The sequence below is a fragment of the Embiotoca jacksoni genome, unplaced genomic scaffold, assembly GCF_022577435.1.
Source record: "Embiotoca jacksoni isolate LCO1_2020_lvr unplaced genomic scaffold, fEmbJac1.0.p SCAF_18, whole genome shotgun sequence".
Classification (NCBI taxonomy): domain Eukaryota; kingdom Metazoa; phylum Chordata; class Actinopteri; family Embiotocidae; genus Embiotoca; species Embiotoca jacksoni.
This window is the reverse complement of record NW_027185318.1, coordinates 4649874-4662394: the sequence shown is the minus strand read 5'-3', so window position 1 is coordinate 4662394 and position 12521 is coordinate 4649874. Positions and strand designations below refer to the sequence as shown.

Here is a 12521-nt window from a genome sequence, read left to right as displayed (position 1 = left end):
CGTCAAGACTGATTTGGTGAAATGCACTGCTCCTAATCGATTCCCTCTGAATGTAAGTAGTCCCACGTCAGTAGCCTATAATAATCCACATTTAATTGCACAAAAAAGACAGACAAATCTTCCACTTCCGATGAAAAAAACATGTCTTTATATTTATTGTCAGTATACGTGGCAAATGCATCCAAGTATCAAAGTTAGTGTAAAAAAAAAATTTAAAAAAAAAGTCGGGCCTGCTTCCTTTATGTTTTTGTTTCATTATAGTGAAATAACAAACAATTTCGTTATACCCAAGCTATGCTAAGATAATGAAATTTAAAAAAAAGTTTACAAGTTGTAACTAGTGTTGTTGTTTTTGTTTTTTTTAATAAATCAATACTAAGGCTGAGTCAGAAATTAACCTTTCATCTATCAACTTTTCAGGGATTTTTCACAAACTGGCAACCCAAAATGTGTTCTTTCAAGGTTTACTCAGATATTGCATTCACAAAACGGTTTGGATGTAAGGTGTTAGTGACCTTTGACCTCTCACCTTTGACCACCAAAATCGACATCCTTGGTCCAATTGAAAGTTTGTGCCAAATTTGAAGAAGTTCTCTGAGATAACACGTTCACGAGAACGGAACAGATGGACGAGAGGGACGTTTGTGTTAAAGTTTAAAGAAATTCCCTCAAGGCATTCAAAATGTATTCTCAGCTACAATTAGTTTTCCTAAAAACGCTCTAGATCGTTCTATAAAAACATTTTAAAACAGAAATTTGTGAAAACATTCTTAAAATATTTTTAAAACAGTGTCAGAACATCATGTCCTAACTCCTGACATGTTTTCAGTTGCAAATCCTTTTAATGCTCCCAGAATGTTATTATTTTAGAGGATAACGAGAAGAACATTGTGGGAACAACAAAACCTTCCCGCTTAGAACCTTCCCAGAAAACATTGCATCATTTATACCTGGGTTACGTTTTCTTTTAGGAACTTAACATCCAGAATTAGGATCACTTGAACAACAACATTCAAATATTTCTTTCTCATAATGCAATGTAACAACAAATGTAAAGAGGCTAGAGAGGAGAGGAGAGGAGAGGAGAGGAGAGGAGAGGAGAGGAGAAGAGAGGAGAGGAGAGGAGAGGAGTGGAGAGGAGACAGGGGAGGGGAGATTTTGAGATACTTATTAAGATGTGAGAACCAGCCAAAAAAAAACCTGTGACACAGCAGACCTGTGTGACTCTCTGCTAATGAGGCGGCCGCTGGCCTGGCTCTGGTTATAAATATGAATCATGGCACTGGGCCTCTGTGTCTGAGGGGCCATCGGGGGGGAAGAAAGCAAATGATTTATTGGAAGAAAGGCAAAGATTGGGAAAAAAGAAGTGTGAGAAAGTTTTGAAGGAGATATCATAGTTCGGTTTCATTAAAACAGAAGCAGAGACGGTGGAGATGGTGTCTTTATTTCTATCTCAATGCCGTAGGCAATTTTTTTTTATCTGTTAGTGCATCAGTGATTCATGATGTTCAGCTCTGATTCATACATAGTAAAATAGTCTGAGTGAACATCTGAGCCGACTGATTCAAAACAATAGATGAGACAGTGAATCACTCAGCTGATTAAGTCTGCTCGGATTTATAGAGAACTTTCTTTACAAAATCCATGTTCAGGTTTGGAGTATTTTTTGTGAAATACTGTCTTTGATATTGAACAAAAGCCTGATGTGTTGGTGGTTGGCATGGAGTTTTCTGAACAGCCTGTGTGGCAGCTGACACAGCTAAAGCCTTGTTGACTTCAGACACTGATTAACTTGCACTGTTTAGCTGCTCAGCCCGCACACACACACACACACACACACACACACACACACACACACACACACACATATAATGAGAAACTGAGGAGAGGGGGTTGGCTTGTGGCTGGTGCTGAGGTGACAGCCATGGTAATTTCCTGTGGCAGATTTCTGCCCATGAATGGTGATGCGAAGGAACACGCTTCATTAAAGCTTCAGAGCAGCTTCAAGCTCTGTGAAACAAACACAGATGGATAAACAGAGAAACAAAAAGAAGTATAATACGGTGTGGAAACAAAGAGAGGGGAGAATGTGTTTCTGTGAACTATAATTGATCCGATATGTCATTTAATTGAGTTGATTAGAAACACCTTTTTGTGTTTTGTTAGTAGAAACAAAAAGAGGGTTTGGTGCCACCTGTTGGACAGATTATGGAGGTGACAGCAGTGCTTTGCCTCCCGTCTCTAACTCCAGACAGTAAAACTTATACAGTACAACACAAAAAGAAGGTTATGAAGAACGTAATAGCAATATCACAAGTTATATTTTAAATACCTTTTGCATAATCAGCAAAACAAGAGCACTTTCGGAAAATATCAGCCTTAATTTAAGTGCATTTTGATATTTTTTTTTTTCCCCCCTTTTGTGTGTCTGTTTTGAGTGAGAAATACTTTCGTCAGGTCAAAGTATTTCTTCAAATAGAATACATGACTGCTGTTGTAAATTCAGCTGCAGAAAGCAGCACTGAGTGGCAACATGAGGTCGGGCTCTCCTGCTAAGTTGTCCAGCGTGGGTGTAAAGTTACGAGCGCACAGGACACACCTCTAGAGGGAGTTCCCGGGGAGGTGGAAACAAGGAGCTGATCATTTCTCCTGCAGAAAAGTCAGAAGCCCTTTCACTTGGAGCGAGCGGTCATCTCGGCCTGCGGCTGTGCGTGTTTCCAGCAGCAGTAGCCGCGCCACGGGAGGAAAATGCCCGGAATGGGCAACTCGTTACGAGCGGCTGCCCTTCTGGCTGTCGTGGTTCTCTCTATCCTGGTGTCACTTTTGGTTAGCAGCGTGCAACAGTTTGGAGCAAGAATATCGCACTTTTCCAATGTAACTATTCTTGGTGATGAAGAGGAGCTGGCGTCGCTCCGTGGGGCGTTGAGTTACCAGCTCGGCGAGAGGCGAAGAGAAATAATTCCGCTGCTTTTACCTGGTGATGATGAAAACGGACTACCAGAAGAAAGTCGACTTTCTCCCCAACGAGATGAAGAACTAGACTCAATTTTGGATTACAGTCTGTGGAATGAGATCACACTTGGTTCCAGGAAAGCGCATCTGGATGAAATGGGTTGTGATTCTCTGGTGGACATGCAGGCTGTGGAGATCCTCGGGTCTGGATACACCAAACTTGTTGTCAAAGTGAACCTAGCCGGAGGTCAGCCGGTGGCCTTAAAACTCGTCAACGAGCTGGGCATAGACATGGGCAAGTGTGTGGAGGATTTTAAGGATCCTCAAGGCTGCCGTGAGCTCGTTTCTTACAAGTTAAAGAAAGAAATAGTGCTGTTGCAAAGGCTGCAGCATCCAAACGTCATAAAGGTGAAGTGTCTTCTCTTTCTCGGGTATCTACATTTAAAGCCCTTTTAAGAAAACAAGTTTTCCATTGAAATTAAATGTAAATAATTAAAGTAAGACCCCAAAAGGTAAAGCATCATATAATAATGTACATCTAATTAAGTTAAGGAATATATGGGTCGTTAGAAGCTACTGTTGACTTCTCAGCTCTGAAACAACTCCTGGATTTTGTTAAGATTTTCCATAATCCATGTACGCCTGCTCACATGTTCCTTTGTCTCACACACAGTGGACTGGATGACAGGTTTCATTTGCTCTGCAGGGCCTTCCCATGTAATTAAATTAAATTCCCTCACCCTCCTGTGACCTTTGGGTCCAGTTTGGCAAGAGCAGACAATGTGCCTCTGTCCTCTCTACTATCCCTGGTTGCATCTGAAACTCCCTGCGCTTATTCACTCAAACCATTACAGCTCATTTTCGAACTAATTTGAGTTAAACAGTTTGGTTCGGCGCTTAAATCCAGTAGTGGTGGGACAGTTCAATCGATTCATTTCCCCAAGAACAATTCTCCCGTAGGCTATAATTTGATTTTACTGTCACAAGTCCCAACAGAGCGAGGTTGGCAGAACATGGTGTCCTCTCAATGTGCCTCAGCTCGGAGCTGTGAGACACTTAAAGCTGCACCTTTCTCTGGTTTTTAAACGGTAGCAAGGGATTTTTTTTTTTTATTTAAATTTTTTTTTTTTACAACCAAGACTACTTTACTGTGACTGACCATAGTTTTTTTTTTCCCACACTACAGCTTAAGGGCCACTGTGCAGGAGGCCAGGGAGGAAGAGTCACAGTCATTCTGGAGCAGGGGAATCCTCTCCAGATGATCCAGCTGCTCCAGAGCCCGTGGGAGGACAGATTCAGGGTAAGGCACATTAACTCCTGCTCTTCAGCTGTCGATACGCATGCTCGGTCATTTAGCTCCTACACTGCTCCACACAGAGAGGCTGGACGTCTCACACACGCGTATTGTACGTAAAAGCATGTGCAGGTCATCGCTCTTGTTGGCAGAAGAGATGAAGGTTGAAAGATGAGGGAAGCGGACATTTGAAACTCCCGGAGGCCTGACATCTGTCCCTCAGTGTATTTGATCACGCCGTGGTTGGAATGGAGATGGGTCCTGTAGTTAATCCACTGCTGGCTGGGGATGTCATCTCATCCCTAATACACACACAAACACACACATACTCCGCTCAACCCCCATCACAGGTATGCTCACGGGAGTCAACACAGTGAATCTACACTCCGGGGATCCAAATCTGTGTGCGTCTCTGCGCACGGACGTGTTTGAAAGAGACCGAGAGAATGGGTGGGTTGGAAGAAAAATGTCTGAGCATGCATGTTTTGTTTTGGATTGACAAAAGGAACCTGACATTCTGCAAGTATCATCTCCACTGTGGGCCTCATTCTGCTGCATCACCCAAATAGCCGTTCATAATACCCCCCCGGTGCTGCTCGGCCCCTTTCAGCTACGTTGCATCTGCGCAGCCTACAGTAATCCGGGGGTGTTTGGTTTCACCCAGCCCTGTTTTTACTGTGCTCCGATCCCACCAAGTGACGTCCAGGAGACTCGGGGCATTACCTAACACTGCAGCTATGTTTGTAGTGTGACAGAAGCATTTCATGCTCTGTCAGCGCGTGGCTAATGCCTTTATTTTGCCTTTGGTAGCCTACTTATTTTCTCTTTCTGTTTTTATTATAGGATTTAAAGAGCACCATAAAAATGCTCTCAGGAAATGGCTTGCAAATGTGGTTGGTGAAACGCCTTGCTTTAGCAAGGCTGAGGGTTTTTATTTTGAACCGTTTTTAGCCAATGAAACTTAATTGCATTGATCCAATGTGTCGTCAAGACAAGTCGGTTTTTAACACTATTTTTCTTGGGGTGGAACAACTTTTTTTTTTAAAGATTTTCATTGGAAAAGAAATTGAAAGAACTGTATCTTAGCCTTATTTCTGTAAATAGTAGAACCCGACTTTTCAGCTACAAACAGGGCAATTATTTATCCTTTTTTTCCACTATTGATTAATCTAAAAAAACAAAAACAAGTTTTTATTAATTAAAAAGCAGAATTTTTGCTGTTTTGTTTTTGTCTTCTGTGATAGTAAATTTAATCTTTTATTATTATTTATTTTTGTTCATTGCAGCCCAATTTAATCTAAAATTTCTGGAAATGGAGGAAAAAAAAAAAGTAGCCTCTAGGCCTAAAATGATTCATTGATTGCTGTTTGATGAACATAAATTTGAAATGTAATGTACACCCAAAAAAACCAAACCATGTCTGATCTCCAGGTGTGTCTGGACCTGGTCAGGCTCCTCCACTTCCTGTCCCAGTCTCCTCTGGGCTCCGTGGCCCTGCTGGACTTTCAACCCCGCCAGTTCGTCACCGTGTCCGGCGAGCTGAAGCTCACAGACCTGGATGATGCCAGCGCGGACGAGACCGCCTGTCAGACAGCTGCAGACTGCACTTTGCAGTTTCCACACAGAAACTTCACTCTGCCCTGCTCGGCGCAGGCTGTGTGCGAGGGTTTGAACGAGAAGAGGAACATTTACAACGCCTACAGGTGAAAAAAAAGTGACAGTTTTACTGCATGGTAGACGTGTGATGGATGGATGGAGTAGCAGCTACACGGATGGGAGCTTAACTACAGGCCGAGCTGACACCTAAAATGTTGATAGTTGAGACATACAGCTGGAAATGAGCGGTTGGATGGGGAAATGCATTGTTAGTTTCAGAGGATTTTCCCTTTTTAAAAAGGATCCAGATTTTTGACAGCTTTATGGACGGTGTTTGTTTTAACACTACCGTGAGACGAGTCATGTTCTGTGGGAACTATGTGATGGGGCTTGTCTGTCTTTCTGTCTCTGAATGAGTTGTCTCTGGTTGCCCCAGGTATTTTTTCACCTACCTGCTGCCTCACCAGGCCCCGCCCGGCCTCACACACCTGGTAGACCACATCATGAACGCCACAGGTGAGGACGAGAGTCGTCTTGACATGACGGAACGTTAACTATCGAAGATCAGAAAGCAAATCATTCCATTACAACGGTCGTGTAATGACATGCCTCCGTCTAAGTGCTTCATTTAATGAGTTCGACAAGATGCTTCATGACATGTAATGAATACAAGTTGTTATCTGTTGAGATCACACGACTGGGATTAGACATCGTAGTTCAGGAAGAAATAACAAAATTTAAAAAATAAAACGTATAAATTGACTTTCTGCCTGTAACTACTTAATGCATTCGGTCTGGTGACGGATTTGTGTGTGTGTCCAGGAGAGCTGAAAGCTGACATCAATCAGACGCTGGAGGCCTTTGAACACATCCTCCTCCTCTACAAGTCTGGCCTACACCTGGACAACCTGCCTCCATCAATAATCAGAGGTAAGAGCTGCTGGAATGAAAGCTGCTTTTTATAAAGCACAGTGAGCTCTCTTGTCGACCTCTCTTTTTTTTTTCCTTCTTCTTCTTCCATGGAGAGAATGCTTGGCTTTTTTTTTTTTTTATGCAATTTTTGAGAAAGGCAGACAATCTATACCTCTGTTTTCATTTTTCTATCTTGGCAAAAAAAATGGAGGGGGGTTGTATCTCCCACTCAGGCTGTTTTGACAGGTTTATTAGGCAGCTGGAATGAGAGGACAAGACCGACAAAGTGGGATTAAATCTGCATGTCTCTGGCTCAGGAAGTGCAGTCGGCGTTCATTTAAAAAAAAAAAAAAAACACACAAGGATTGGAACACGTTAAGTTATTCTTCAGCTTTTTGGATTTTCTAGATTTTAATAATGATTATATATTCAGAAAGTTACATATTTCAGAGCAGTTGTATTAACAAACCTTTTACAAACGTATTTGTCCCTCTCTTGTGTTTTCTGGGTATAAGCGCTGAAAGTCCTCCACATTTCTTCTCCCCAACTCGCCTCTACTGCAGCCCCCCGTCCTCCCCCCGTCCCCCGCCGCTCCTCTCAGCCGTATGAAATATTAATAACAGAATGACTGGCTGCGTTCCTGTGGTGAGATTTTCCATCCCCCCAGATGCTGGACTGTTTATATAGCAGTGCTTTGTGAATTTAATCACAGATTCAGGGTAAAGAGGCCGGGGTGCTGAGGCAGCCACCGGGAGGGAACGTTTCAGCTTAACAAGGAGGTGCCAGGACTCAAATGCTGCTGCTGAGTGTGTGTGATAAGACTTTAAAAAAAAAAGTGTGTGTGTATATTATTTTACCCTGTCGTGGGTTTAGCTGAAACAGAGGTGTTTTTTTAGAGGGAGGACAAGCCTGCTTTTGTTTTTAGTTTAGTAAAGTCCAGTTTAGCTGAGTTTCTAGTTGCACATATAATAAAACTAATAATGCACTCACTGAGTTGAGAAGATTAACAACCTTATACAGTAAGTATCTGTCCAGTGAATACACACCTAACAGCTGCTTAGCGTAATGTATCACATAAATGGGGACACAGTCAGCCTGACTCTGTCCAAAGGTTAAAAGACTTTCTTTTTAGTTGAAGAGATTTTGTTTCAAGTCTCTTCTGGTTGTGTTTAGCCTTTTGTTTTTTTTTATACAGATTAAGTAAAGGAGAGATAACTAGTGATCTTCAGCCGTGTTGGTAGCAGGGCTTTGTCTTGGCCAGAATGTGGCAATACAATACGTATCATGATGCAGGAGTTACGATTCAATGTATTGTGATGTTTTGCGATACTGTAAGGAAGGCAATATATTGCAATTTAAAAAAAAAAATTTTTTTAATTGAATTTCAGGAAAACTAACAAACGTTAGCGGTGCACCCTTACACTACTTCCTGTCTCAGTTTACATTGTTACATTAGAGTGGAAGAATCAAATGGCTGAAGATGGATTACAACACCAGGATAGCAGTCAGGAGTTTAAACACAAATTTAATCAGCTTTGGCAGCAAATCTTTGCATGTAAACTATTCATTAAAAATCAATACATTGTTTTTGAGAATCGATACTGTAAAGTAAATTATCGCGATACTCAAGTGTATGGGTACTTTCTGACATCCCTTTTTGGGAGGCAGATTGTTCACTGTTAGACATAGTCAGGCTTTTTTCCCCGTTTCTAGTCACCAAGCTAAACTAAACAGCTGCTTCATGTTTAAAAATGTTAACATTTAACTTTCACCAAATTACCAAATAAGTGTACTTCTCCAAAACATAGAATGTAGAACATAAAATTCATCATTGTGTGATTGAGTTTTAAAAACCGAATGGACTCATTAACATCTGTAACCCTCTAAAGAGAAAAAGGGATTTGCAGCCAAACACCCAACAAAGCGTAAGAAAAGAAGCCGAACGGCAAAGCAGCTCAAAGTCTGTGTGTGTGTGTGTGTGTGTGTGTGTGTGTGTGTGTGTGTGTGTGTGTGTGTGTGTGTGTGTGTGTGTGTGTGTGTGTGTGTGTGTGTGTGTGTGTTTGTGTGTGTAGCCTTAATTTGAAATTGCTGACAGATGGAGATTCATCAGTAATGTGGATGTAACTTTTCCACTGCTGATGTGATGAGATGTCGCTGTGATGGAGGAGGCCACAATGTGGTGAAGATGTAGTCTCTTAAAACTACTGCAAGTTTAAATTTAGCTGTGAACAGAAAGGAAAAGTCTTTCTTTAGGACCACTGTCATGAATGAAAATCTACTTGATATTCTGTATGTTAATATGAAAAGGAAGCCTGTTCTTCATCTTGAAGACAGAGACGTTATGTTCACGTCTTTGTCTTCCTTACAGCTGAGGTCTGCCACCCTTTAACTCCCCAGCAGGCCTCTTTTTTTTTTTTTTTTTTTCTCCCCCGAGAAGGATCCTCTAAACACTCCTTTTCCTTGTTCCCTTTTCTCAGACCCAAAAGGCAGATCCTCGTGTCTTTTTCCTCTTAACAATACTCCCCCACACACACACACACCACCTCCTGCCATTTAGGAAGGTTAACAGTTTGTAACAGTGTGCCTCCTCCGTACGGGCTCACAGACGAGGCTTTTGTCCGTTTCTGGAGTGAGTGCTCGTCCAGGCATACGTGCGCATGCTTTTCTCTCATGGCTGCTGCTAATGTGTAGCAGATGATTTAAGTGCAGATCCTCAGGACGTCTGACTGAAAGAATTATGATGATGAATGTAATGCAAATGTTTGGAAGGAGGAAGGTGAAGTGATTTTTTTTTTATTATTATTTTTTTTTTAATATAGATATAAATTTAGTGTGGAGCAACAGTTTCTCAGAGAAAAACTGGTGTCAAATGGCATTTTTTGACACAATTAGAGACTATAATAGATGCAGAAGGTTCTGGTTTGGCATCAACATTTTAAATGGAAACATTGCTGAATCAGTTAGTTGAACAACAGCGGTCATTTTCAAACGGGAAAAAAAAAAAGTTTTATGATCCCAGATTTTCAATTGCTGCTTTTTGTTCTTTTTCCCATGTAAAAGTCTGTTTAGTATTTTGGGGATTTTTTTCACCATTGATCCGATCGTTAAAAAGCTATTTCAAGAAATTCCTTTGTAAAATTGGGATTTTTAAACTATTATCTGGTAAAAAAAAAAAAATGTAACCAAATAATCTATTAGTTTAGAAAATCCATAACCGATTAATTGATAAACAGAAACAAGTATAAATTGCCTGTTTATTTGTCCCCCCCCTCCCAAAAAAAAAACGTAGCAAAGAGAGAAAGATTTAAATGTTAATCCGACATGTGTTCTGAATATGCTCATGCATCAGACGAAAAATACAGAAAATATTTTAAGATAGTTTAGGGAAGTTTCAGACCTGTAAAGTGGGCTAAAACTAAATATGAAATACATGCATAGAAGCATGTTGTCACTAGTCCGTATATTCTTATTTTTTTTTTTATTTTTTTTTTTTTTTTTAATCATAATCAAGAACTGCAGGTTTTTGTTGAATATGTTCACACCAAGACTGGATCCTTCTGCTTCCACCACACATTTTAATCAATGTGACATGTCTGAATATAATCTTTTTTTTTTCTTATCTCTTAACTTGAAATCTGTCAATCATAGCCATATTAGGAATCCCTTTGATTCAGTTGGAGTTCTATAGCTGCATACAGTATCTCCACCTTCAACCTGTTTTCTTTGTAGTTCGTCTTCATGTCCTTATCTGTATTCTCTTCTTTCAGCGCTGCGCTGTATTCGTTTTCCCCGCAGGGAGCATTAAACTTTCATCTTATCCTCTGAGAGCGCTTCAGAATCTTTCAGTAGCCTCGTGTATTGAAGTGGCTTCTCCTCTTCTGTGGTTAGATTACACTGTGATGCGAGGTATGGGGACCTCTGGGAACGCCGAGTACCGCTGCTGGCCGTCCTACAGCCAGCAGGGCTGCGTGCTGTCGGTCCACAGCGCCAGGGAGGCAGCGTACATCTGCAACTCCCATTCTCAGTGCAACAGCTTCACTCTAACGGGGCAGAAGACGTGGACGGGTCAGTAAAGTAACACTCCTTTCTTTTCTGGTGTCTGATCTGAAGTGTTATTGTTGTCATGATGCCGAGTCTTGTGTGTGTGTGTGTGTGTGTGTGTGTGTATATAGAGTTGCCAAAAGTCGTTATAGGTATTTGTGCATGAAGCCTTGAAAGGTTTTATAGAAGAACTATAAAAGCACGAGTGCTGCACAATAACACGCACAATTCCTCACAAAATCACACCTGCCACATGCGTGCTCAGTAAACATCCTCTTTCATCTTTTGATGATGCTTTTTAAGCTTGAAATATACACGATTGTTAAGGATATCAAGTCAGGACATGTTACTGTATTGATGTATTGATGCTGCCGACGTGTTTAACATGGCTCCCTTCTCCTCTCTCTTTGTGCCCCGCAGGCCGCCTCCTCGCCTCTTTCAGGAGCAGCTTCTGTCACCTGGTGCCCGACTGGACGTCAGAGGTGTACGTGAAGAAAACCAAAGTCCCTGAAACTTCCGCAGTATGACGCACACAGTGGAAAGAACAATTGACGTTTCGGTCAAGCTGAGGAGTGAGGTGAGAGGCAACACGCACCCGGGCTGTGGGAAGTACGGCAAAATGTTGCGCTTGAGAACGGCGTCCTCCTCGGGACCGCAGCTCGGCTCTGGACTTCCAGGAGCAGCGGAGAGGCTGGGCCGAGGAGGAGGAGAAAGGCATTTGAAGTGAGCAAGTGAATGTGATGTATTTATAGGGCTTCTGCTCAGTGACTGATCTGCCTGCCAGCCCACTGCCTCTGCCAGCTACTATTTAAAGGGATTTCCCTTCAGGTACAATTAAGGAAGGAGAGCCTTGCGCCCTCAACATGTTTTTTGTTGGTTTTTTTTGTTTTTTTTTCTACCTTTCCTTTATTTGCCATGTGTGCTGGCTTTCGTTGGGAGGCCGGGTCCCCGTAGTCAGATTTTTAAACCAAAGAGGTAATAAGAACAGCCGCCGCAGCTCAACGTTTGAAGCCTGAGGACGAGAAAAGAAAACAAGCTCTTATACAAATACACTTTGATGTTAATGCGCTGAGGTTGCGGCTGTTTTTTCATGGTTCCTTGGCTTAGCTGCGCTGCGGTATGAGATGGCAACAACCATGTAAGCATTTACACATCAACAATGAGCAAAGATGATGAAAACCATTCCAGAGCAGCCTGTTTTTACATACTTTTGTAAACTTAGTTATAGTGTTTAGGCCATAAATATTTATATGATCAAATGAAATGTAATTGCTCTTACATGTTTGTGCATTACGGCTTATGTGCACCTTGTGGGTGAAACTTTTATTTTCAATGAAAAATTATTCACTTCAGTGTTTTTTTATACTTCACTTATTGTAACTGTACAGTTTGACTATTTGTACTTCTATAAATGTATTCTTTCTACTTTTTGCAGTTGTGGTCATTTGCATTTTTTATTGTATTAAGTGTAACTACAACTAACAGCCTGTTTATTTCTCATTAGCACCTTTGTGTGGGTTCCAGTGGGGGAGGGTAAACCCGCATGTGTACACTGACCTGGTTTTCAGTGTGTGTTTAAGTCCTTTATCTGCTCGCATGCCCCCACATCTACAATCTGCAGCCCTTCTGAATGGCTGGGAAACCTACGGAGCTCTGCAGAGTTTGCACAATACCAGAGGAATGCATTCAAATGCCCTGTCATGCTGAGCTCATTATGAGGCTTAAT

At 41.6% G+C, this 12521-nt stretch overlaps 1 protein-coding gene across 1 annotated transcript; it reads left to right on the top strand.

Annotated features, from left to right (window-relative positions):
• Positions 1-2694: 2694 nt before the first annotated feature.
• Positions 2695-12184, top strand: pkdccb (protein kinase domain containing, cytoplasmic b). The gene is made up of 7 exons (XM_069152276.1): positions 2695-3360; positions 4139-4252; positions 5678-5949; positions 6279-6358; positions 6665-6772; positions 10643-10819; positions 11216-12184. Exons 1-7 carry the CDS (start codon positions 2749-2751, stop codon positions 11320-11322), a joined length of 1470 nt encoding a protein of 489 aa, XP_069008377.1. The 5' UTR covers positions 2695-2748; the 3' UTR covers positions 11323-12184.
• Positions 12185-12521: the final 337 nt, after the last annotated feature.

Coding starts and splice junctions, on each gene's coding strand:
- pkdccb (XM_069152276.1), top strand. CDS start 2,749: ATGCCCGGAATGGGCAACTCGTTACGAGCGGCTGCCCTTCTGGCTGTC. Junction 3,361..4,138: donor AGCATCCAAACGTCATAAAG/GTGAAGTGTCTT, acceptor CCCACACTACAG/CTTAAGGGCCACTGTGCAGG. Junction 5,950..6,278: donor AACATTTACAACGCCTACAG/GTGAAAAAAAAG, acceptor TGGTTGCCCCAG/GTATTTTTTCACCTACCTGC.